This window comes from Ictidomys tridecemlineatus, chromosome 1, assembly GCF_052094955.1.
Source record: "Ictidomys tridecemlineatus isolate mIctTri1 chromosome 1, mIctTri1.hap1, whole genome shotgun sequence".
NCBI lineage: Eukaryota > Metazoa > Chordata > Mammalia > Rodentia > Sciuridae > Ictidomys > Ictidomys tridecemlineatus.
In genome coordinates this window covers 158611536-158638871 of record NC_135477.1, presented here as the reverse complement: position 1 = coordinate 158638871, position 27336 = coordinate 158611536, and the positions used below count along the sequence as shown (strand labels likewise).

At 37.5% G+C, this 27336-nt stretch overlaps 1 protein-coding gene across 1 annotated transcript; it reads right to left on the bottom strand.

Annotated features, from left to right (window-relative positions):
- Window positions 1–410: 410 nt before the first annotated feature.
- Window positions 411–23902, bottom strand: Ppp2ca (protein phosphatase 2 catalytic subunit alpha). The gene is made up of 7 exons (XM_005335745.5): window positions 23485–23902; window positions 8633–8842; window positions 5261–5434; window positions 4574–4663; window positions 3612–3773; window positions 2021–2139; window positions 411–1160 (listed from the first exon to the last, which is right to left on the bottom strand). Exons 1-7 carry the CDS (start codon window positions 23584–23586, stop codon window positions 1088–1090), a joined length of 930 nt encoding a protein of 309 aa, XP_005335802.1. The 5' UTR covers window positions 23587–23902; the 3' UTR covers window positions 411–1087.
- Window positions 23903–27336: the final 3434 nt, after the last annotated feature.

Sequence of the window (27336 nt, the reverse complement as noted above, 5' to 3'; positions counted from 1 at the left end):
AACCAGAAGCACATCTATTTATATGGCACATCTATTTAGTGCTACATTGACACATCATTTAAGTTCTACCTAAAAACATGCCATCTTATTAAAAAATAAAACCCTAAAAACTTAACTCACAAATTATAAATATAGTTTCACAAGCAGATCTTATTGAAGCAGCATAGATTTCCTTTCTTACAAACAAGAGCAGACCAGCAATCTGACAAATTTACTCTATGCAATATAAATAAATCCTCAAATTCATGTCAAGAATGTCAAGGAGTTCGAGAGATTATGTAGTGGCCTTGATTTTTTTATTTTTCTTTACCTAGAATTCTACAAATTCTAAAATTTATCAATTGATTAATCTTTTTAAATAAACAGCACCAGTCTTGTTCATAGATACAATTAAAATTTGACTTTCTCAGTTCTTAGTTCACAAGTTTATTATGAAAAACACTGCAGTGCTCTTGTGCAGTAACATCGTCTTACAGGAGGGGGAAAAACAGTTCTGTTCAAAACAACTCACCAGGTTCTGACAATAACAAAGAACAACATGGGGCTGAGATTTGAGAAGGGAATAAACTGAGTGCAGACAAATCATACAATTAAATTAAACGGTTTCCCTGAAAATAAACAAAACGATTTTAAAACTCACAAGTAGAGGGGAGGCCTTGGTACTTATTTTTAAAAATGTTCATTAAGCTCCAATGATTGTTTGCTGCTATCCTTATCTACAGTCATGCTGAGTAAAGCTATAGCTAAATGGAAGTTAAATTGTATTCACGAGGTGTTAATGTTTACATCTTATTATCTGCAGTCTCTCAGAGAAAGCAAAAGTAACTACAAATAGCGCTATGCCAGAAACTGGTTTCTTGACCAACAATGTCGCTTCAGCATGCAATGAACTGGTTCATTCTAAAGTGGTCACGGCTGTTGATGACAAGAGGCTTTGTATTTTTATATGGCACATCTTTTGGTCCATGTGAAAACAAGTTTTTTGAATGTTAACTATTTTCTGACACTTTGGAGTTACTGTTGCTCTTCCCATTTCCATTAGGTCAATATATGGTTCATGGCAATACTGTACAAGTTTAAAATTTCATTACAGGAAGTAGTCTGGGGTACGACGAGTAACATGTGGTTCGCCTCTACGAGGTGCTGGATCAAACTGCAAGCTGCAAAACCAGACAAGATGCATGATCAATCAATGAATGTCTTGGGAACAATCAAAATTAAGAACTCCAGTTGTCAAATTCACACGTTTCTTCCTATCTAAGTTTAACTTCTCTTAATGAAACAGAGCCATAATCGCAGCTGAATCATGCATGCGTTTACTTTTCTAATTGTCCTCCCCTTGAAAAATCCAAAGCAACTTTAGTCAGATAAGTTATGCTTTTACACAATGGGGTCCCTCTAAGACTGTTTGAAAAGAAGGGTTTTAACAGTAATTAAGGGGGAGTCAAAAGAAAGGGTTCTAATAAATAAAAAAAAATAAAAGAGACAGGGACTTGTTATGTTGTCCAGGGAGGCCTCAAACTCACAATCCTCCTGCTTCTGCCTCTTTAGTAGCTAGAACTACAGGCTCCTTTAAGCACATCTGGTTAATAAGCACTGGTATCAGGGATTGAACCCAGGCTAACAACTGAGCCACATCCCCAGCCATTTTTTATATTTTTATTTAGAGATAGGGTCTCACTGTGTTGCTTAGGGCCTCACTATATTGGTGAGGCTGGCTTTGAACTGGTAATCCTTTTGCCTTAGCCTCTAGAACCACTGGGATTACAGGCGTGGGTGGCTAATAAGCAAATTTTAAAATATCTAACAGAGAACAAAAATATGGTTTAAAAGTCCAAAAATCTAATAATTCATATTAGAATCTATGCACGATGAGTTAGCTTCTATTGATGTGTTTCAACATATCACTGGTCCATTTCAGAGACTTGCCAAGTTGGAATCTGGCTTAGCTAAGTTTATAAACACTATTAAAATTAAATATTCAGGAATAACAACCAAATCTTCAAGTGTAAATACTTACAAAGAATATTTTAGAGTATCATCAAGTTCCATGATTGCAGCTTGGTTACCGCAACGATAACAATAGTTTGGAGCACTGAAAATTGTTACTACATTCCGATCATGGCACCAGTTATATCCCTACAAGGAGAAGAAAGGAATTAAAGTTTACTTATTCCTTTCCTATACAACTAAATGTGACATCCCTCCCCTGCACAAAGGCTTAAGAAATATTAGTACTTTCTAAACAACCTAAAAATTTTCTGTATTTTGCACAACTTATAAAACACAAATATACTCACTTTTTCCCAAATTACAAAATTATTTTATTATAAAACTTTTTTAAAAATAGCACTAATCACTAAAGAATAAACTGCTTATCTATCTGCCCTTCTTACAATGACAGTGTCTCATGACCCTCTCTTCTGGCAAAGACCTTAAACAGCCCATTCCTTTTAGAGACAGATTTCCTAATATCCTTCAAAGGCCCACGTTAAAGATGTGGTGTCCAGGGCTAGGGATGTGCATGGCATGTGCGTGGCCGGGGTTCGATCCTCAGCACCATATACAAAGATGTTGTGTCTGCCAAAAACTAAAAAATAAATATTAAAATTCTCAAAAAAAATAAATAAAATAAAATAAAATAAAAAGAAATGTGGTGTCCAGGGGGCAGCTATTGGGAGGCAGTGAAACCTTTAGAAGGTAAAGCCTAGTGAAAGATCCTTAGGTCATGGGGGGGAGATGCTCTGTCTCCTCTGCTTCTTGGCTAAAGAGGTTACCATCTGTTTTGACATAGGGTTCTGCCATGTGTCACCCTCTGACAAAACCTATGGGGCAAAATTAACCTCTCTACTTCACAAATAGCTTATGTTGAGTATTTTGTTTCAGCGACAAAAAGCTGATTAATATACCTACTCCTGGACACCAGAATCTTGTTTGTACCTCAGTCATAAGTGAAGATCCCTAAGCCGGTCAATTACCAGGGAGGTACAAATGAGATATCCACTTAGGATCTTTTAGCTTCACAAAGCCCACCTGAATAAATGAGCTACTTCTGACACTTTTTGTGTTTAGTTGTGTTCACAAAGCTCTTTCCCTATCTTTAACCAAGTAAGATTTTATTATAATAATCACAAAGATACATTAGTATTAATTTAAATAGTACCCTGAAAGTATACTAATTAAATGTTCTGTGCAATTTTTTCATCCAAATCTCCTGTAATCCTATTATCTAAAGGACCACTTAACATTTGTTTCTTCCTTCTCTCCTACATATATATATATACATGCTAAATATATGAAATAAACAAAAACGGGATCATAAAATGTATCCCTCCCAGCATTGTATTTTCCCACCCTTAAACCTCAAGTTTATTTCCCTGTCATTAAGAATTTTGTGAAATTGTTTTAAATATGTATTTCATTATCATCAAAAGTTTGATTTTAATTCTAATGTACATCTACTGAAAAGATTCAGGCTATAATGGCAAACTCACCAGAAGAAATACATGGACTGTGTCATTAAAGCATTAATGTGAATGCCACTTCTTTTCTATATCCCTTTTTCTTTAGTTTACTAAAAAGCAAATCATGTTTCCAAGAATAAAACATACCTCCATCACCAGCTGGTGAGCTCTAGACACCAACGTGAGGCCATTGGCATGATTAAATGTCTCAGAAATATCTTGTCCAAATGTGTAACCAGCTCCTCGAGGAGATATACCCCAACCACCACGATCATCTGGATCTGACCACAGTAAGTCACACATTGGACCCTAAAAAGCATATTCACATTACAAACAGCTTTACAAAAATGGCAAATGCATAATTTGAGTAATTCATCAGAAACAGCACAGTACTAAGTCATACATTTTAGTGGGATTTGCTGAAAACAGTAACAGATTTTACAGTTAAAACATCCAGGGGCTGGGGTTGTGGCTCAGTAGTACAGAGCTTGCCTAGCATGTGTGAGGCCCTGGGTTTGATCCTCAGCACCACATAAAAATAAAGATATTGTGTCCAATTACAACTAAAAAAAATAAATATTAAAAAAAAGACATGTTTTCCAGCTTTATGAGGAATAGATATCACTGGGTCCTAAAAGCAACATGTCCTAATCTCTCGTAGTAAGCAAATTTCAGTACTAGGCAGTATTGGCTAGTGTATAAGGTATTGGATATTAAATCAGGGGGGCAGGCAATCTACCACTGAAATACACTTCCAGGCCTTTTTGTTTTCAATCAGGGTCTCAATAGGTTGCCCAGGCTGGCCTTGAATGAGGGATCCTCTTGTCTCAAGCCTCTAGAGTCACTGGAATTACAGGTACACACCACTATGCCTGGGTAAGGCAAAGATTTTTTAAACTAAGTAGGTTCTTTTTAAGCCTAGTCCCACAGCTATTATTATTTTAGCAGGTATCCTGGCTTCTGAACAATGGGGTTGACAAGAGTGCTTATATCTTGTGAAATTGTTTTTGAGGATTAAATGAATACATATAATGAACCAATTACAATTAAATTTCTCATCTCCCTAAAAAGTTTTCTGAAAAGAATTTATTACTAAATAAAAGTCTTACCTCATGGGGTACTTCTTGTAGACGATCAAGTGCTCTGATATGATCCAGTGTGTCTATGGATGGTGAGAGGCCACCATGTAGACAGAAGATCTGAAGAAAGATTGGTTTAATATGTTAACTTCATTTAAACAAACTGTAAATATTCTGGACTAAGCTTTAGGCAGTAGACCCTGTCACTGGCCTCACTGATATTTCTGGGCTCTGCCTAAATGAGATTTTACCCTGAAGGATCCATTTTTGTTTCAGGCAACACTAAACTACTGAATACCCTTTTTTATTTCCTGATAAACGATCACTACTTCGTCTACCTCAGTTAACTCCTTCAAGAAAATGTCAAATTCTCCCATCCCTTGCCAGAGACTAGTATAGTATCTTCATATTCAGAATTCTCTTACTTGTAAGTTCTGTGTACATCTCTACCTGGACCAGTAACAAGTACAATACATCTCCTAGACTTCTCCCAAAACAGACTAACAAGCTGGATGGTCTATGTCTTCCATTCCTGTTATCCCACCTCATACAAAGAGCCTGATACAAAGAGAGCATTTTTAAAGTTTTAAGTGAATGCTATTAATATTTGGAAAAAAAAATCCCTAAAAAGGATGTGAGGATGAAAAAAAAGTTAAAGGCACATAAACATTAAGGAAGGAGGTCCCTAAGAATAATTAGCAATATGAGTGCACAAACCTGCCCATCCACCAAGGCAGTGAGAGGAAGATAGTCAAAAAGATCTGTAAAATATTTCCAAACATTTGCATTTCCATATTTTCTTAAACACTCATCATAGAAACCATAAACTTGTGTAATCTGCCTGCTCTCGTGATTCCCCCGAAGAATGGTGATGCGTTCCCGGTAACGAACCTAAAATAATAAAATGGAAAACATCAAAAACTCTTTGAAAATTCAAATGATAATTCAGAGTTCCAATTATATTGAAAAAAAAAAAAACAGCACATATCCCCCCAATTACAGTGAAATGAAATCACAAATCCATGATGAACATTTTTTTTAGAGAGAGAGGGGGGGGGCTGGGGATGTGGCTCAAGCGCTCGCCTGGCATGCGTGCGGCCCTGGTTCAATCCTCAGCACCACAAATAAAGATATTGTGTGTGTCGAAAAAAAACCTAAAAAATTAAAAAAAAAAAATTCTCTCTTTTAAAAAAATAAAAAATAAATAGAGAGAATTTTAATATTTTTTTTTTTTTTTTTTTAGTTTTCGGCGGACACAACATCTTTGTTTGTATGTGGTGCTGAGGATTGAATGCTTGAGCCACATCCCCAGCCCTGATGAACATTTTTAAATGCCCATGGGAGCCGCGTGCAGTGCAGCACATACTGTAATCCCAGGAATCTGGGAGGCTAAGGCAGGAGGACCGTTGCAAGTTCCAGGCCAGCCTCATCAACTTCGCAAGACTATCTTGAAATTTAAGAAGGACTGAGGATGTGGCTTAGTGGTAAAATGCTTCTGGGTTCAATCCTCAGTACCAAATAAGTTAAATGAATAAAAATTAAATTTAAATAAATAAATAAAATCAAAACTCCCTTTACTACTGACTTTATTATATCAAGCATAATCATGATATAAAACCTCAAACATGATTTTTCAGTTCAATGATTTTCAGTAAATTTATAGTTTTGCAATAATCATCACCCACAAAAGACCCTCATGCCTGTTTGCAGTCACTCCTCACTCCTGCTCCTATTCTCACTCCCTGGCAACCGCTAATTTACTTTCTGGCTCTTGAGACTGCCTCTTCTAGAAATTACTTAGAAATAGATTAATACAATAACATAGTATTTTGTGCTAAATTTTACTTGAAATATTTTTGAGGCTTATCCACATTGTAGCACAGATCAGTAGCTGGACCATTTCACATTCCCACCAGCAAAGTATAAGGTCATTCTAATGGATGTAAAGGGTTATCTCACTTTGACTTTAGCTGTATACCCTTGATGACTAATAATGTTAAAGCTTCTTTTCATATGCTTCTTGACCAACATATCTTCTTGGATGAAGTATCTACTCAAATGTTTTGCCCATTTTAAAATTATGTTTTATTATTAAGAGTTTTTTTTTTTAATTTTGATCCTGAGGGTGTAGCCCAGTGGTAAAGCCTGTGCTTAGTATGCATTAGGCCCGAATTCAATCCCAGCACCAATAAATAAATATTTGAAAATTCAAGTACACATACTTTTTCTTCTCCGAAGTCTTTTAAGAATAAAAAGATCAATTATGATGAAGCCAAATTTTTCTATTTGTGATGAATGTTTCTGTTAACAAATCTTCTAATATAAGCAGTATCACAAAGATTTTTTCCTAAGTTTTATTCTAGAAGTTTTGCATTTTAAGCCCATGATCCATTTGCTGAAAGGGTCATCCTTTCCAACAATATTCAATTTCTAAGGCTACCATAACAAAATACCATGGACTAAATATTTAAACAACAGAAACTTATTTCCGCATAGTTCTGGAGGCTAAAGTCCAAGATCAAGGTGTAAACAGAGTGTATTTCTTTTGAAGGCCTCTCCCTGATTTATATAGACATGTTCTCCATGTCTTTCCACCCTCTCCCCTTATCTGTGCCTTAATCTCTTTTCATTTTACCTTAATTACCTCTGTAAAGGCTATAGTTCTAAATATAGTCACATTCTGAGGTATAGGGGTTAGGACTTCAACATATGAAATTTAAGCAGACATAATTCATTCACCCTCCTGCATGAATTCTTAAAGGTAGTATATTTGCTTTTTTGCATGCTGGGATTGATACATACATGGTAGTAGCTGGATAGTTTCTTTTACAGCACCTGGAGTCACAACAGAACAGTTCCTCCATCTAATCCAACACTTTCATTTTTAAAATGCAGAACATAATCGCCAACAATGAAGTTCTGGACCATTTTACACAATTCAAATATTAATCACCTAAAATTAAATTCTGACTCTAGCTGAAATCACATCTCTACAAGAGCCATTTTATCATTCTGAATATTCTTTAATAATAAAAATAACTATTATCTAAGAAAGCTAGCACGGGGGCGGGCACTTCTTCCCCAAAAAAGTAAAATCAAAGAATATTTTTTAAAAAATACCCTATTTAGCTTCCCTAGCTAGGGTGGCATGGCGCATGCCTGTAATTCCAGCATCTAAGGAGGCTGAGGAAGGAGGGTCACAAGTTTCAAAGCTAGCCTCAGCAACTTTTCGAGCTCCTATATTAAAATAAAAAGGGCTGGGAATGTGGCTGGATGGTTAAGCACTCCCGGGATCAATCTCCAATTTAAAAAAAAGGGAAAGCAGAAAGAAGTATTCTACCTCCAAAGTATACCATTTTGTATTTCACCTTCAAATCTTCACCTGTTTATCTCACAAAGCTAAAACCAGTGTGGGTATGGGTACCCACAAGCATATGGGGTTTGGGATTGGTTACTGGAGATTGAACCTGAGGCATTTTGACACTGAACCACATCCTAGCCCTTTCTATTCTGAGACAGGGTCTCACTAAATTGCTTAGGGCCTTGTTCCAAGTAGCTGGGATTACAGGAAATGACCATTTCTAATATTCTAGATTTTGTCATGCTAACAGCTGCAAACTGGAATTTAAGTATCCACTCACTGTTGAGATATTTAGATCAATATTTTCTGATACAGATAATGGTGTAATGTTTATAAGAATAATGCTCTTTTCCTCTTGAAATTCTTCCTTAGTAAAATTCTAATTATAGGATTATTGTCAGAGAATATAAATACTCCAACACTTGTTATGTTTATCATTATACTACCTCTCCATAATCAATGTACTAAACTAAAATTCCTATCTCACCAATCCTAACATTTTTCAAATAAGCTGATTAAGATATTCTCTTTTGTTTTTATTCTGTGCCATCCTCTTAGTCAGAATGTAGGCACCTATAATTAAAATTCTAACGTCCAAATTATTTGCATTTCTAAATGTGGAATTTTCTTCTAAAACTTAACATTCATAAGGAGAAAAATCACAAATCATGCAAACAAGAGGACTGTCAACCCAGTTTAAAAGGCCCAAAACACAGAACTGAAATTACCTTAAGAGCTACAAGCAGTGTGACTGTTTCAACTGAATAATATCCTCTGTCAACATAATCTCCCATAAACAAGTAATTTGTATCTGGTGATTTGCCACCAATTCTAAACAGTTCCATGAGATCATGAAATTGCCCATGTACATCTCCACAGACAGTGACTGGACATCGAACCTCTTGCACATTGGATTCTTTTGTCAGGATTTCTTTAGCCTGTAGAGAGTAAAGAAAAAAATGAAGCAATCATTTGGCTTTAAACAACATTAATGAAGATACATTTACTCACACTTGATGTACCCAATTAGGCAAACTTGGTAAGATGAAACTGCAGACATGTATAATCCCATTAAAATAAGATACGGCTAGATTCCATTTATTGGCTATCTCACCCCTGATATCTAGGAGAAAAAAAATGTGTAGCACGGTACATACATAGCCCCACTCTCATCAATATCAGGAGTTATTAAGCCTATCAAATTGCCATCTAACTAAAGACTACTGAGACCATTAGCTGCCACAAAAGACCAACTATAATGCTGCCACTCTGGGGATTTCAGGCTGTAAGAGGGTTTCTTAGTCAGGCTTTATTTCTTCTAATTTTTGGAAGACATTAAAATTTGGTCTTTTAGCATATTTCTTTATTCCCAAATATACAGTTCTTTTACAATGAATAGCTTTTCAATGTATAGGCTTTTTATGTTGCTTTTAGAAAATCATTTGGTGGCATATACATTCCCCCATAAAATCACAAATTCAGGGGACTGAAGCTATAGCCCATGGCGGAGCACTTGCCTAGCCATGTGTGAGGCACTGGGTTTGATCCTTAGCGCCATGTGAAAAAATAAATAAAGGCATGCTGTCCATCTACAACTGTAAATTAAAAAAAAAAAAGGAAGAAAAATCACAAATTCAAACATTACTTTTAATGGCAAACATTTCACACAGTAGAAATCCACGTTATCATTTATTTATTCAATAAACATTTACCGATCACTTATTATATGCTACAAACACTAGAAGACAAGAATTTGCTCAACCATCAGAATGACAACATGTGCCAAGCCCTTTACTGGCCACTGGAGTTCTGTAATGTACAAGCAGATTACTCCTACTGCAGGGAAAGAAAGGCTACAAGTAACCAAGCAAAAAAGTACAGGCTATGTAATGTCATAAAGGAAAAGAGGTTAACTGAGGAAAACCGCTTTTAAATTAGATAGAATAACAAAATGCAATTAAAAAAAATTGTTGCTAATGAGCCAAATACTCATTACATTTAGGAACACAACAAAGGACAACAAGTTTAAGACAGTGGTGTGCAACCTTAGTTGTACATTAAACATCCCAATCCCCAGGTTTTCCTTCCCCAATTAAGTCGAATTCTTTGAAAGTGGGATCCAAACAATTTTTTAAGTGTCTCTTCAGGTGCTGGTACTTTTATAGGTACAACCAAGTTTTTGAACCAGTTTTCTATTCTTCAAACATTTTGAGGCACCTTTATTTCCAGATTCTCAACAACTACTAACATCCCCAAAACAATAATTTGGTCCAACATTTTTTAGTAAGTTTAGAAAAAAAATCATTTCAAAGTATACTCCACTGTCATGTCCACTAATTAACAAATTTAAAAAAATTCATTTCAAGACATTATTAAGAAATACAGCTAATCCACTGTCTTACTATATTTTGAGAAATTTCTAGGATAATTCCTATCTGTTGATTTATCATTACTAAAAAGTAGCTAGCTGCTCAGTAGATATAATCCATTATTAAGCCTTCTGGTATTAACACGTGCCTAATGTTTTTAATAGCACCTGGCAAATACTAATGCAAATAGCTGAGAATAAAATAACAGATCCTACCTCAGAGAAGACTGAAAAAATTATTCAAACGTTTTAAAAACAAAGACTAATAGTCATATACCATGTAAGTCTCAATAAGATGTAACTTTCATATTTAATTCTATCAGAAGCTAAATTTCAAAATATACTTCTACACACTTGATTACCTAAAAGGCTATTATTTAAAATGAATGGTTAAAAAGTTGTATTCAGGACTGTCGAAAAATTCCTTAATTTTTGTGAAAGAAAAATTAAGCCTAAATGCTACTTGGTTTTTTTTTATGTTAATTTAGGCAAATCACAATGATAAACATTCAAGGTGTGCAAAGAAAAAATTTTCTTGTCAAAAGAAAAAATTGACTCAGCTGAAATAGAATGACCCTTGAGCTCCATTCCAGAACTCCTACTTCCCTAGGGCAAGGAAACCATCAATGGCAGTTTTGTCTGTTCTTCCAAACCTTGTTAAAAATGTTTACATATGAAATGTATGCCTGTGAGAAACACAATAGTTTCCCCCTGTGTTTTAAAATTAGAACACTGTTCAACAGCCTGCATTTCTGAAAATACATCTCAGAGTTCATAACACACACATAAAGACCTTTTAATTCCTTAGTGGATGCAGAATAGTCCCTGACAGATTACAAATGGAGGAGTGATATGTGTAAAAATACAGCAATGTATATCCTAGTAATTTGCTCCCTTGTAGACATATGCAACATATTTCCTAAAACACTATGAAGTGGACTTACTGGTGTAATTTAGTAGTTTGTATTTTCAATGCTTACACTATCAATTCATCTTCCCAAATGGAAAGAACACTATAATCATTAAGTGAAAACTTCCAACTTCTAAATCAGGGAAAGCCAACCAAAGCTCTTTCTGTCCCTCCTACCAAATTTCACAGAAAAGAATTCATAATAACTAAATATTGGAGCAAATACTAATATATCAAACGTAATCATCAAGGCAACTACTAAAAAAAATACTTTAACAACAAGAACGAAGGGCTGGGAACCAGCTGTAGAGTGCTAGCATGTGTGAGGCCCTGGGTTCAATCCCCAGTACTGCAAGGTGGGGAAATATGCTTTTTAGGTTTTTGTCTCAATTTACCAACTTTAACATAATTATTTTTACATAATTACTGACCAAAATATACTATTTGGAATGCTAGAACATTAAAAGCTGAAGATGTCTACACTAAAGATTATTTTACATTCAGGAAAATATTAGAAAAGGAAAAAAAGAGAGAGAAATGTTTGAGGAAAGCTGTGTTATAACCAGAAGTCAGGCCTGAAGAACCTCTCTCTCTAGGGGTCACCCTAGAGCTTCCAGGCCCTCATCAATCATTAGCTTCAAAGATGGCTACATAATCTCAACTCACTAGTTCAATACTCAAAAGAGAAGCAAGTTTCTTTTTTTAAAAAATTATTTATTTGTAGATAAACACATAGCATATTTATTTTTTATGGTACTGAGGATCGAACCCAGTGCCTCACACAGCCAGGCAAGCACTTTACCACTGAGCTACAGCTCTAGCCCCAGAAGCAGGTATCTTAAGGTAATTTAATTAACATTAGAGACTTGGTGTGTGTGTTTAAATAACCATTTTTTTTTCACTCTAACATTTTGACTTCTGTATTTAAAGGATCATGGCAATTGAATTATGGTACGAAGCAGAAGAAAAAAAAACCACATGCATACTAAATTTTTCTGCTTCTCCTAAAAACATTTTTTTTGCAAGGCTTTCAAATTTGTCAGCTGATATAATTAACATTTGAGGAAAAGGATTAAGTCTTTTAAAATAATGTAATCAGTGCCATATCAATTTGATTCAGCAAAACCCCTTCTGAAATTCAAATGGCACAGAACTAAAATAAATGAATTTTAAAAAAGGAGATTTGATATATAAACTTCCTAGAACAAGGTTAAAACTGGAAATAGGCTACTCTATTAATAGAATCTTATTACAAGTAATTGTGGTAAGTTAAAATTTTTTCGGTGTCCTAGAATCTGAAGAATTTGTGGAGACTAACTTGAAAGCAATCTGTGACGGTATTAGTTTATTATCAAAATCCTCTCAGCATTCTGGTTTGGATTCATACATCTCAAAATTATTTCTAACTTATATAAAACAACCACCTATACAGTAAACAATTGATTTTTTTTTTTTTTAACGGTAGAGGGGATTGAACCCAGGGCCTTGTGCATGTAAGGTAAGCACTATGCCAACTGAGCTATACCCCTAGCCACCCAGACATTTTTTGTTACGGGCCGTCCTAACACCATATCATAAAATGAAGGTAGGCTTAAAGTAGACCTCACAGATCATCTATGCCAAGATTTTTAAAGGAAGATAATTTATTAAAAGAGAAAAAAAACATGGAACTAACAACAACAGACTCATTAACCTATTCGGAAAAAAAGCTGCACATTATGTATTTCTATATTCAACCAAGTAAACATTTAAAAGCACAAAATAATTACAACTGTGACAAAAATCATCTGAATAAAAGACTGAAAAACATTAAAATGTTGGTTTATGGTTCATTTTTCAGTTGTGAACCTGTAATACATGTAATTACAACTGTGACAAAAATCCTCTGAATAAAAGACTGAAAAACATTAAAATGTTGGGTTATGGTTCATTTTTCAGTTGTGAACCTGTAATACATGGCTATCTGTCTATTCCTACCAACAAAAACTACTCTTTCTTAGAACTTGCTGTTTGTACTCACAAAGACCTCTTTAAAAAAAAGACTGACCGATGTCCCATTTTGTATTCATGAACTCAATTTCATGTGATATTGTCATGATCGTTTAAAACTACTATGTAACACCCCCCCCTGAAGATCTATATATCTTTATTGTTTATTTGAATTTCTCTTCAGGAAATTTTCAATTGTGGGACCACACAGCAAAATAGTAAAACCTGTTTGTTGTTCACAGGCATTACAAAATTGGATTACGCCAAATTGTTATACAATAACAGAAAGAATGCACCCATTCTCACATATAAAATGTCATCTCACTGGTTTAATAGGCAATTTTTCACTTCTGGGTTCAACTTTTTCATTCCATGTTTATTTACTATATGTTATTTCTCCTCAACAAACTGTCCACCAGTGTTCTTTGAGCATCTAATCATTAAGAAATAGACACTGGTTCTTCCTCTTCTGCTCTCAACATATCTGTGGCTTACAGTGCAGACTTGGCCAAGTCCAAGAACCACAACATGACAATCAGTCCTGAAAATGGCACAGAAATGGCATCCTGATCACAAAGATATTAATCTCTTAAGGGAATAAACCCCAAGTTCCTGAGAAATATGTGTTTTGCCAAGTAGCACACCAAGAAAGGCCTGAAAAAGATGCAGCAAACAATGCCAAGGTCCCTAATGCACCTGCTGAGGTTATCAAGGTCCTGGTAAAGCCCAAGGAGATTAAGCCCAAGAGGCCTTCCTTGCCTGCCCCAAGCTTGGGAAGTATGCTCATGCCCACATGGCCAGGGGTTGAAGGCAAGGCCAAAGCCCAAGCCCAAGCCCAAGCCCAAGCCCAAGCCCACGCCAAGACTCAGGCTGCAGCTCCAGCTCCTTCTCCTTCTCTTAAGGGTGCCCAGGTCCCTGTGAAGAATTCACAGTGAAAGCCTCTGTCTGAATGTGAGGACAGAAGGATTAGTGTGACCCTGGAGCCCCTGTGTACAGGGGACTAGTGTCCTCCTGTGTTATTTGTACTAATAAATTCAGAGGCAGGAAAAAAAAAGTAGCAGATAATGTTCTTGTTTATTTATACAAACTATGTTTTAACTTGTTATTTTAATTAACTTATTGACATTGTTTCTCTTATTTTTAATATACAGCCCCCAAATCTCTGATTTTTCTTCTGTAACTGTTAATATGCTTTCTCACAGAAAATATGAGAGTAAAGTAATAGCTCTTCTCCTTCAAAACATCAGGACTTGAAATCAGATCATGTCATTCTACAGCAAGGCCATAGGAGAGCAGCAAGTGGCTTTGTTTAACAAAACACTGGCTATCACTCCAGGTAACACCCAAGGGCAAATATTCAATACCTTCATCAGGATCGCCAGCAATATTTTTGTTAGTCTCAAAAACAATCACACATAGTAATTAGGAGTCTGCACCATACTTGTTCTTCTCATCTATACAATTGGGTACAGTAGATACCTTTATCATATACATTTTAAATAGTGAATAATTAAACAAGGAGTTGTATCTGAAACAAAAAATCAATCAAGGACGAGGATTGAACCCAGAGGCACTAACCACTGAGCACCACCCCCCAGCCCATTTCTTTTTTTTAAGAGAGAGTGATAGAGGGAGAGGGAGAGAGAGAGAGAGAATTTTTTTTAATATTTATTTTTTAATTATTGGCGGACACAACATTGTTGTTTGTATGTGGTGCTGAGGATCGAACCCGGGCCACACGCATGCCAGAGGAGCGCGATCTGGCTTGAGCCACATCCCCAGCCCCTCCCCAGACCATTTTTGGTATTTTACTTAGACATAGGGCCTTGCTGGCTGGCTTTGAACTTAAGATCTTCCTACCACTTCTGGAGCTGCTGGGATTACAGGCGTGTGCCAGTGTGCCCAGACTTAATATTCATTTTTGGTGTCAACTACTTGAAAGGGATATAACTAGAAGCACTTTCTTAAAGATATTTACTAAATGTGGCCTCCTTAAAATAAATAAATAATAAAAGTATTCCTACAAAAGCAAGTTCTATATAAGTCAAACAGAAGAATCTCAAGGTCTATATTAAGGAAAATGTGTTTAGGCTCATCAGATAATTAATGACCTGTGCTTAACTAAAGAAATTCATTTTTTGTATTACAAATTCTGCCCTTGGTGAAAAGGTCATTATATATATAAAAGAATACACCAAACAGCAATCCTTTTTAGGTAAAGAAGAAGCCAATGCTGGTCTTGTGTCTTCTCTGGGATCAAACTCAAAAGTCAACACAAATTAGCTCTTCACAATCTTAGTAATATTAATAGTATTATTTGACAAAGGAATCCTCATTTTTTTAAAAAAGTCATTGTACTATTAAAAATCTGATTAATTCTGGGCTGGGGTTGTAGTTCACTGGAAGAGTGCTTGCCTAGCATGTGTGAGACACTGGGTTTGATTCTCAGCACCATAAATAAGTAAATAAAGATCCACAGACAACAAAAAACATTTTTAAAAAAATCTGATTAATTCTAATGTTTATTGGAATTCTAGTTCAAATAAACTGGATATTTCTTAATACACATCTACCAATACAAGATATAGAGAAGCTAAGCTGGAAAAAAATGCAATTAATTTTTAAGTTTTGCTTTGCTTTTCAATTTTGAAGTCATTTAAAGACTTCTTTAAAAAAGTAACTCACAGTCAAAAATAACATTTTTTCAATATCCCAAGAATTTGATTTTGCTTCATACAGCTTTTTAAAATCTTTTTTAATTTTAGTTTTAGGTGGACATGATGTCTTTCTTTTCTTCTTTTTTTAAGTGTGGTGCTGAGGATCGAACCCAGTGCCTCACACATGCCTGGCAAGTGCGCTACCACTTGAGCCACATCCTGAGCCCATATAGCTTTAAAAAATTCATTTGTTTATATGCGGTGCTCAGAATCGAACCCAGTGCCTCACACATACTAGGCAAGTATTTTATCACTGAGGCACATCCCCAGCCTTATTTTGTATTTTACTTAGGGACAGGATCTCAATGAGTTCCTTAGCGCTTCATTATTGTTGAGGCTGACTTGAACTCGCAATCCTCTTGTTTTTTTCAGTCTCCCAAGCCGCTGCGATTACAGGCATGGGCCACTGCACTAGTCTTCATATAGCTTTTATGGAAGATAAAAGGTACACTCCTTTGATAATGTTATCTTCATAAATGTAAAAACAATTGAGGTTTGTGATAAGTTAATATATAAGACTAGATTTGAGTTGTGGGTGGTACATAAAATTGCACAAACTGCTAGTCCCAGAAGCAAATGAATCTTAATTACCTTCAACTATAAAAACTTTCTCCACACTACTTTCATTAATTACACTGAACAGATGCCTCTAACATTTTATGAAATACTTTAATCCTCTGATTAAAATTTGTATAATTACACTTTAATAGTATAAACCAGGCATGGTGGCACATCCCTGTAATCCCAACTACTTGGGAGGCTGAGGCAAGAGTATTGCCAAAATTGAAGTCATCCTGGGCAACTCAGTGAGACTGTGTCTCAAAATAAAAATAAAAAGGGTTAGAGATACAGCTCAGTGATAAAGTGCTTACCTAGCATGCTTGAGGCCCTGCAATCTCCAGTACTACCAAAAAAAAAATAAAATAAAATAAATAAAAGAAACAAAGAGAGAAATATACATATGTGTATATATTCCTCTGTGTAATGTTCTAGGAACTACTTCTTTCTACTTGGCCTCATAGGTTAAGGTCTAACTTTAAAAAGGAAAACATCAGGAATAAAGGATGATTCTAATTCCAAAATTATGTGTTGTCTGTTTGCATCACATGGTCACGTTAGCTTCTAACCAAAAGTAACAACCATTTTCTTTAAAGCCATATATCTTGTGCAATAGGATGACCTCACTCATTACCAACCAACTTATATGTATGTACGTATTAAGCATTTCAAATCATTTCTGCATACAGGGAATAAATTAAAAATGTCACTACATGTGTAATTATTTAAACATTTTCACAATAATCCAAGTAAATAAGATTTAACTACTCTGGGTCTTGATTTCTTTCCTCATCTGTAAAAATATGATTTAGCCTGCATAGTTTGTAATGCAGGCTAACATTAAAATTCTACCCCAACCTAGAGTATTTTTGTTTTGTTTTGTTTGTTTTTCAGTGCTGGAGATATGGAACCAGGAATTCAATGCTTGCTAAGAAAGCACTCTACCACTGAGCTATGGCCCCAGCACACTTGAAGCCTGTTTTATTTATTTGTTTATCTATTTGTTTGGTACTGCAAAATGAACTCAGTGGTGCTTTACCACTGAGCAATATCCTTAGTCCTTTCCATTTTTTGAGATAACATCCCACTAAATTGCTAAGAGTCGTCCTAAATCATTGAAGCTGGCCTTGAACCTGTGATCCTCTTGCCTCAGCCACCCAAACTGCTGGGGTTACAGGTATGTACCACCACACCTAGTTGGAAGTCTTTATTAAGTCAAAATCATCCAACATAAATAGAGTAGGCATTACTGCTAGTGTACAAATGACAGCTGGTAGTGAAATCAGTTAGTGATCACCATTAGCAGAAACATTCTAAAATATTTTCTATCAAGAGTTAATTACAAACTGACATAATAGAGCATGTCTGTAATCCCATCTACGTGGGAGGCTGGGGCAGAAGATGAAAGTTAAGACCAGCCTCGGCAATTTAGTGAGATCCTATTTCAAAATGAAAATGGATTTGGAATGCAGCAGAGTGAAAGGTGAAGCATGAGCAAGGTCCTGAGTCTGATCCCCAGGCACTGCCAAAAAAAAAAAGGTTAATTACAAAGTCAATCAGAGCAAAAACCAAACAAATCCCTGTGCACTACAATAAGATAATGCCATACAGACAAAGCTAAATAATGATACTGATGCACATGACGGATTAATACTGGTTGAATGAATTCCAAAAATAAATGTACACTCATACAGCTAATAGTACCAATGACAATCAATAATCTGTGAACAACACTTTATGTAGCAGGTGAACAAATTCTGTTTTGTCCCCTAGGGGGAAATTAGAACAAAGATTTGCAATAGTCTTTCTGTCCCAGCATCACAAAAGTAAGAACTATCATCTGTGAAATAATAAATTCAATGAACATAAGAATTCTTTTCAAAAAATGTTACCATTGGGGCTGGGGTTGTGTCTCAGCAAACCATGAGTTCAATCCTCAGCACCACATAAAAAAATAAACAAGTGAAATAAAGGTGTTGTGTCCAACTATAACTAAAAAATAAATATTAAAAAAAAAAAGTTACCATCTGTAATAGTAACTACAATGACTAAGGTAGAGGTGAGAACAGTGAGTACAGGAGCAACTGGCCAGCTCCTTTAGATTTAGATACATACACATCTCTCCTTTTTCATCCATTCCAAATCACAATCCATAATACTAAAACATACAGACTATAATGTGTTGTGCATAAATTAAGCAGTTAATCCCAGACTGTTCTCTATATTCTTTCAGACCCCACCTCTCAAGTCATTTACTGACAGCTAAAAACCTCTCCCTTCTTCAGCCTATTCTGCTAAACAAAAAAATAGTTATTTAACAAAAATCTTCCTGTTTCTAGTCCCAGTCCAATTCAGAACTTGCTTGGGTACAAGAGGGCTTTTTCAGACAAGAATGAAAATGAAAAAAATGAATAAGGGGGGAAAAAGTTGAATTAAGAGAAATGGGTCAAAGTAGAAAGAAAAGAATATTTTCTTGTCCAACTTAATTCTCAACACTCTCAAAAAAGAACTCACCACCATCTCCACCCAAATTCAGTGTCTCCTGGTTTTTACCTCCAAATAAAACAAAGAATAAACTCTGACACACTTAATTTACAATGAGATAGGGAAAACATTTTCTGCCATAAAACAGGAAAACACCATCCAGGCACCATCTGCATGCCTGTAATCCCAGCTACTCAGGAATATTGCAAATCTGAGGCCAGCCACAGCAACTTAGCAAGACTGTCTCAAAATAAGACTAAAAAGGAGGGCTGGGGTTGTGGCTCAGCGGTGGATTGCTCGCCTTGCCTGTGTGAGATCCTGGATTGATCCTTAGCACCACATAAAAATAAATAAACAAACAAACAAAATGACTAAAAAGGGTGGGGGGTGTAGCTCAGTGAAAAAGCACCCTTGGGTTAAAATCCCCAGCATCACACACACACACACACACACACACACACACACACACACAAAAAAAAAAAAAAAAAAAAAAAAAACAGAAGAACATCAAGACTGAGATATATTATTCCATTTACTCCTCTAGGAAAACTCATCATTCTTTCTGAAGTATGAGTTTCACCTTATATCCCATTTCTGAAGACACAGAACTTTTAGTCTTGGATAGAAAAAAACAGAAGGACTGATACCTGTATATGGGAATAGAAATGGTTTGTTTCCTCCATTAAGCTAATACAAAACTGCATTTCAATTTCACACCGACAGATCATGAAACAAACATACACACATTTGACTGTAGAAGCTAAGGATGAAAAAAAAGGGCATTTCATAAGCCGCAATGACTGACTTTTATAGTCAGTTACATTTTATTAGAATATTTTACATAACTCAATTTCTGGGTCATAATTTCAGACAAGTCACAGACAATGACCTAGGGTTTTCATCTCACTACTCTTATTTGAGAGGCAAATGTAGTTAGCCACATACAAAATGGATGAATAACTACTGTTTTCAGGATAAAGTAAGACAACAGTATATGACATGAATAGAAGCTTTCAAGATATTAAATAATAATAATGCTTCATTTTACAAAATTGTTGATTCACAATTCAGTTTGGGCAGATTCACCGGTACCCCTAAAACCTCCACTATCAACCTTCCACCTCCCACCTTACAATTTTTTGAGACAGGGTCTTACTAAATTGCTATGGCTGCCCTCAAACTTGCCACCCTCCTGCCTCAGCCTCCCAAGTCATGGGATTACAGATAGGCGTGCACCATCAGGCATGGCTGCCTCCTTCATTAACACTACCCCACAAAAGAGAAGAGAATCTATAAAGCAACACTAGAACATTAGGATTAGAATCCATAAACCCAGGCAATCTCAGCTTTAGCCCCTATAGTCAAGTCATTTTATTTTTCTGAGCATTTGTCTATATGTATTATAGAATAAAAATTGTACATGAAAGTATGATTAAAATAATATTATGTAACATGCTTCTCCCACCTGTTTGTTCTCAATATTCAAACTGCTTCTTTTTTCATTTTTTTTTCCCAAATCACTTCTATGGAAATGTGCCCAACAGCCTTTTAAATTAAACAAACACATTCACACAAGTACATTACTCATTTCATATAACAATGTAAAAGTAAATGAAGTCATAATGACTGCATTTTATTTATAGTGCTTGTAGAGCAAAGGAAAATGCATACTTAGGTGAAGAATTCCACTGGGGAGAAACTAGCTATCAAACATCATTCTCCACGTGTTTGAAAGCTTGAAGATAAAGTAAAAAATCATACCTAAGTTAGGTCACTACTGACCTCATATAATAAAACCTATTGAGTAGAGTTAGTGAATTACACAGATGTATTTAGGCTACTGACTATAGAACTGTATCCAAGACAAAACTGCACTCATACACCAAATTTTAAAACAAATTAGGATCCCCTAAAATGAAAAGATATACTGTACATACAATAAATATAAACCTTAATCACATCTGAAATATTTTAGCTAGTCAATAATGTTGGCCCTTGTCTATAAAGTATCTTTTAAAAAACCTGCTTATATACTAATGAAAAACTTTAACAGTATTTTCAAAATTACTATTTAGAAGACAATTACATCAGAGTACATGTGGTTTTCACCCAGAGATGCCAACCAGTTTATTCAAATACTCACCATGAAAACTTGTTTTACTAGAACTTGTATGAATGATATCAAGCATGCACCCCATATATCTAAAAAGCAGTCTTCAAATTAACTTGGTTTGGGAAGTTAATATAGTTCCAAAAGTTGGCATACTTATGAGTTAAAAATATTAAAAAGGCGGTGAGATGGTATCAAAAAAAGGACCTATTCCATGGTTACCTCTTAGGTTAACACCTAGCTTCAATTATTATTTTTACCCTTTTGGCTCTCAGAACTAAAATCTATACACTCTGAGTGAGCAATGAAGATAGCTGATTAGCCTCACTACATCTTAGTTTTACAAAGATATGGAAAATAACACTGAATTCATTAAGCTTCAGCCTCTCCACCTCAGCATCCAATGTGATCTTCTATAATAAGTCTCCAAGCAAACCCTATATTTCCATGGTTCACCTCCTACTTATATCCACACCATGCTAAGTTTTTCCAACCATATTCAAAGCTTCTTGAAAATACTCAAGATTATTCACTGCTTTTCGAGCCCATCATAAAAGTATGTGATCTTGAATATTCAATAGGTTTCGATATTTAAACACAAAATATTAATTTAAAACAAAAACATATCTCAGGAGATTAAAAGTGATCTCAGAATGTATTTTAACTATTTTACAGACAATAAAACAAGAACTAAGTGAAGTGGTTGCCCCAAAGCCGGTCAGTTTTTCATGTGGATTAGTGTTCAGAACTCACTAGTCATCTGGTGACTGGCCTTCGAATGACATCATTATTCCCCCTCTAATGTTTTCTTCACAAATAATTAGTCACCTAATTAACTATAGACTAAAAACTTTATAAGTACTGAACCCCAAAAGTCAGTAAAACCATCATTTATAGTAACTAAAAATTAAGACCTGACAATATACATTTAGTAATTTTTAAAGGCCTATTTCTAAACTTCTAAATACCAACCTCCTGTGAGAGAAAGAAAGGTAAAGAAATAGGAGACGTAATGCATTACTAGAATTAAAATTCAATTCCAAGAGATGTGCCACTTCATCAACTAGTGGTGGAGTTTTGACCAGGCTTGGAATAAATAAATCTAAATTAAACTTAATTTCTAATTGTTCTTAGAACAGTTTTTGGAAAAGTCTGAACATACACATCAAACCTATGATCCTAATTTTCAACTCAAACACAAGCGAGTCAGCACGAATAGCTCTCCAAAAACTCTTCCATTAATACAAAATACAGCATCCCACAATTCTATACTAAAATGAACCGCTACAAAGTTAATTGTGAAAAGGAAAGTTAAAATGTTCATAGTGGAAATGAACATTCTACATACTTTAGAAAACAGTTACAAAACTTTAAAAATACAACATAGCCCATAGCCAACAGGCTGTTTCCTCAACCCCTAAGGAAAAACAAAGAGGAATCAGGTAATAGAAAATACTTCGGTGTTATTAAGTGGACCACAATAATCCATTTTCAACATCTGTGAGACATCATTTAAACATTAAGCACAAAGTCCGGAATCCAGTAACTACTACTGGTAGCCAGAAAAATAAAATCAAGTAACTTTTTCGACAAAGAGCGAGAATACCAATTTTGACGCTCTTCCAATTTGTTGCTCATTCTAAAAATAAATGGCAAAATGCCAAGTATGTTAAGCTTAGAGAAGGGTTTCACACTACCCAATTTGAGTCAGCATATAAATCAGATTAAACTGGCATTTGATTTCCAATCCAAAAGCTCCTTATGTAGTATGACTCACCGTATTCTCCATTTCTTCCAACTATGAAAAATAAAGTTATACTATTCCCTTGTAACTACCACCATGACCTTCGCTGAAATTAGGTTACCGAATTCTTCTGATTTTTAAAGACGCCCTTTAAACAGGTCTCTGAAGACTTGCTTGGTGAGCATTATACAAACCACCAAGGGCAGGACTAAAGCTGTGTGACCTTTACATAGGTCCTGAAATCTGGCCTATAAGTTTATGTTTGGGGGATCCTCGCGTTAGCGTTGGCCCGAGAATTAGGCCTGAGCACTAATGAAATGCCTCTCACCCACCTCACCGCGGTGGACCGGGCCCTATCCCGGCGTCCGAAGACAAGCTTCATTTCACAGAGATCTCAACCCGCCCCCGTCCCTGACCCTCCAGGTCTCGGATCCCCCTTGCCACTCTGCCCGGCACAGACCCGAGGCTCCAAAGCCCCGGAGTCGGGTGAACGGCGCCATTTTAGGCGGCGGCAACAACCAATCCCCGCGCGGGAGGCAGGGGGCGCCGGGTCGCCGGGGAGCCGCCGCCGGCCCGGCCCGGCGCGGGTCGTCGAGGCTCGGGGGGCCCAGCCCGCGACTCCGCCATATTGCACCCTCCCCACAGCCTTCTCCTTGGCTGCCCGGCCCGCGGCGGGTCCCTCATAACAAGAGCAACCCACCTTCTCGCAGAGGCTCTTAACCTGGGACTCGGACAGCTGCTTGCACTCGTTCAGCTGCTCGATCCACTGGTCCAGTTCCTTCGTGAACACCTTCTCGTCCATGATGCCACCCGCCCGAACTGACTGCCGCTCCGCGCTACTCCCGCGCCGCCGCCCGCACACGGGCCACACGCACACGCCGCCGCCGATTCCCGGGGTACTTCTGTGGCCCCTGGCAGCTGCTGGGCGCTGGCCCGATGGCTCTCTCCGCAGTACTCGGCCACCGGCCGCTGCGTCTCCTTCTCCGATCGCCCTGGCTCCGGAGCTCGACTCTCTGTAATGGCGGCCGCCCGGCGTGGTGACGTCACGCCGGCGTCAGGAGGCGGCAGGGAATGGAGGGGAAACGGGCCGGGAGACGAGCTGCGCAACTGCAGAGCCGGCCGCGGTCCGACGCACGGCTGGGGCCGGGGCGCACACTAGGGCCAAGGCGCAGGCGCACTGTAGTGGGCTGGTGACTGAAGCGCCTTCGCTTTTGGGGCGTGGTCCCCCAGAAAGGAGGGGTTATGGGGGAGGGGAAGAACAGAGTCCGAGCAAGCGCAGTGCTCGAAACGGCCAACCCGGCTAATCCGCGAGCTCTAAACCTCGTGAGGCGTCGTCGCTGGTCCCGCGCAAGCGCAGTTTTGGTGGAGGACCCTGGCTTTCTGAGACCTGCTCCCTTGGGAAGCAAGTTGGGTAACAATCCCTAGCGCTTTACCTGGGGCTTGGCAGCCTGGTAACGGAAACCAGAACTGCGACCCTGTGACTCTTCTGAAATCCAACAGCGCTGGAATTGCATAGGATTAGTGCATCTTTTGGGACAGGAACGGGTGATATGTCGCAGCCCAGTTGGAGTGACTGCCACCCCCCTCTGGGCGCTGCCTGCACCTTGTAATTGGGTCACTCGTAGGCGAAAGAGAGTGTACCTGCCAGGGAAGTGCCGCGCCGCGTACCTGACTCCCCCAGCACACACCTGTTCTCGGCACACACCTTGTCAGGGGCGATGGCTGGGCCGAGGCTTGGCCTCTTCTCCCAATTTCGGCCCTGCCTCGCTTCTACTAGTCCCGCGCAGCCTCTGGTGTGCACTTTCCTCCAAGTCGGGTTCCTACTGAGAATAAGGATACACCAACCCTGCCCGCCCTGGCCTACTTTCTGGAGTAGAATCCCGAAGGACCTGGGCGCACGCTTCTTGACCGTTTTCGGGCGTGGTAGAACCGGCTATGATCTGCTCTTTAAAGAAAGCTCTGGTACCCTAAGGGTTGGACCTTGGTGTTTGCGAAACGTTCTAACATCACACTGCTCCTTCATTTACAGAAATATTTGGCTCCACAGTGTGCCAGCTGTTTCCCAGATTCCATTCCCCGAGAATAGCAGGGTCATCCAAACAAACAAAGGTTCCTGCCCTGGTGGGGCTTGTATTCTCCTAACTATACTGGAAACATTTGGAATGGACAGAGAGAGATTATGATGCCCCCAGCATTTAAGAGGTATCGAAGCTTTCCAAAGGATATTTAACCATGAAAGGACAAGGCAGAGCTAGTCAGCGTCTTCCAAGTCCTTACCCTCAATCGCAGTCAACCTCGCCACACCCAAGCGTTCTGCGAGGAGAGTTCTCATTCTGCAGCTCTGAGAGCATTATGTCAATGGCGGGACTGAAAATCATCCTTCATCCAAGATAACCTGCTTGGCAAGGCCGACTGGCTCTGCCTCCCCACGCTGGATATTGCAATTGTTTTCCCTTTGTACCTCCTATTAGTGGGCCCAGAAGAAAGTACCTCAGATGTACTCCAGAGGCTACCACATAATTTACCAGTCTGGGAAAAAATTCTTTTGTCCCATTCTGATCCTGTTTTGCCATTAATATCCCCAAATAATAAAGGAATAAGAGTTAGGACCAGGTGGAATGAGTGAAATCCATCTCATGCCCAGTCGTGCCTTTTGTAGCTCATGTTCTTCTTCACCATTGCCATATACCTGTGTGAGAACTGGCCCTGTCTGGTAGGGAAAAAAGTAAACCACGGCACTCAGAGAAGGGACTTGTCCAAGGTAGTGGTCAGGATTTAAAACATCGTACTCCAAAAGTCGCAGCCAGTCACACTGTCAACTTCCAAGGACTAAAATATGGAACAGGGTCAATATAATTTTCCTTTGCCTGAGTTCTCTTACCTGCAAAAATAGTGGTGATGTTAGTTTGGCAGATTAAGGAATACTGAACACCCACCATGTGCTAAGATTATAATAATAGGGTTTTTCCCATATACTATGAGCTCCTTGTTGGTAGCATTAATGCAGGTGCTATTTATTTTCTCTTGATGCAGATTACTTGGCTCAACACCATTACAAAATGGAAGGAAGATATAATTATATGTACTTAAAACTTCCTGCCAAATAATTAGATGCAATGACTTAACTTCTTAAGGAATGAATTCTAGGAAGCTTTTATTAGCATTCAAGCAGTGAAATAAAGCACACATGATTATAAACAACATGGAACTATGTTAATCAGGGTATCTTTAAAAGAAATCCAGAATGTTTTCTTACTCTGTAGAAAAAAAAAGTTAAGTTTGATTAATCTGGTTTTAACCAATTTGACCTGACCAACTCAATTCTAAAGCTGAGGGATACTTGGAACAAAAATTAAAAAGCAAACCAAAAATTGACCTTTTAATTTCCTGACCAAAAGGGGAAAAAAAAAAGATAGTTAATAAAGCAAATCTGCTTAGGGAAAGAATCTTTGCTCAGATGGCAAATTCAGTATGTAGCATGCCTGAGTGTTGCCCATGATGTTTAAACCTGGCTATAAATAAAAATCATCTGATGTTGGGGGTGGGGTAGGAGGAGTTTAACCTTGAGCAAATAGCTTTATAAAGACACTCTTAGCCAAGATATAAAAATTGACATTAAACATGGGGAAGGAATGAGATATGTCTGTCAGCAATTCTCTTGGCCTTACGTTAGGTTTATTTTGTTTTTGTTCCATCTTTTTTTTTTCCTTACTCAGAAAGTGTAACAAATGACTCTGGATCCATATGGACCTGGTTTTGACTTTTCATACTCCAAATGCCTAGCTGAGTGAAGTTTGGCAAGTTCTCTTAACTTTTCTGACTCTCAGTTTTCTTATCTATAAAGTGGAAATAATTGTAACAGCAAATAAGATTCTTCTGAGAATTAAATGAAAGTGTAAATGTAATGCAGCATGTAATAAATATTCAATAAGTGTTAGATATTATTTTTATTATAGTTTCTAAGTGGACTTTGATTTAAAATATCCTCTAATGTCATTTGGAGTCCCTCAGTGCTTGCCATGAAATATATAGTGTTCAGGTAGAACAGAGAATGTAGGGATATCAAAACCATCATGTAGAGATAAAGCCATAGCGAGAAGTGGAGATGGGGGATAAGTTCAAGGAAGGAGAGGTAGAGATGGAATGAAAAGAAAATTCCCTCTCTTCCCTTGCCACCAGTAGACATTCAGAAGGCTTGTTGTATATAGAGATAGTCACTTAGGAATAGTCATTGTGGTTTGGTCAGTTTCTCGCTCCCTTCAGTGCATTATCCTTACCTAAAAAGGGTGCGATACATGAAAAGGAAAATATATTCTTTTCATCTAGGCCTTCTGTGTCTCAGAAACCCCCAAATAAAGTTCTGAACAGTCGACATGTAGCTCTGCCCATGAAAAGCCTGCCATGCTCTGGCCAACTGGGCCTGCCTAACTACCAGATTTCTACACTCAGCATACCCAGTGCTATGTGCAACTTATCTCTAGTCCTCTCCTTTGTAGTTTTCAGAGAAATAAAGCATATGATATCCCTTCACCTGAAATTATAATTTTATAGA

Coding starts and splice junctions, on each gene's coding strand:
- Ppp2ca (XM_005335745.5), bottom strand. CDS start 23,586: ATGGACGAGAAGGTGTTCACGAAGGAACTGGACCAGTGGATCGAGCAG. Junction 4,664..5,260: donor CTGCCTTGGTGGATGGGCAG/GTTTGTGCACTC, acceptor ATCTTTCTTCAG/ATCTTCTGTCTACATGGTGG. Junction 1,161..2,020: donor GATACTCTAAAATATTCTTT/GTAAGTATTTAC, acceptor CTGGTTTTGCAG/CTTGCAGTTTGATCCAGCAC.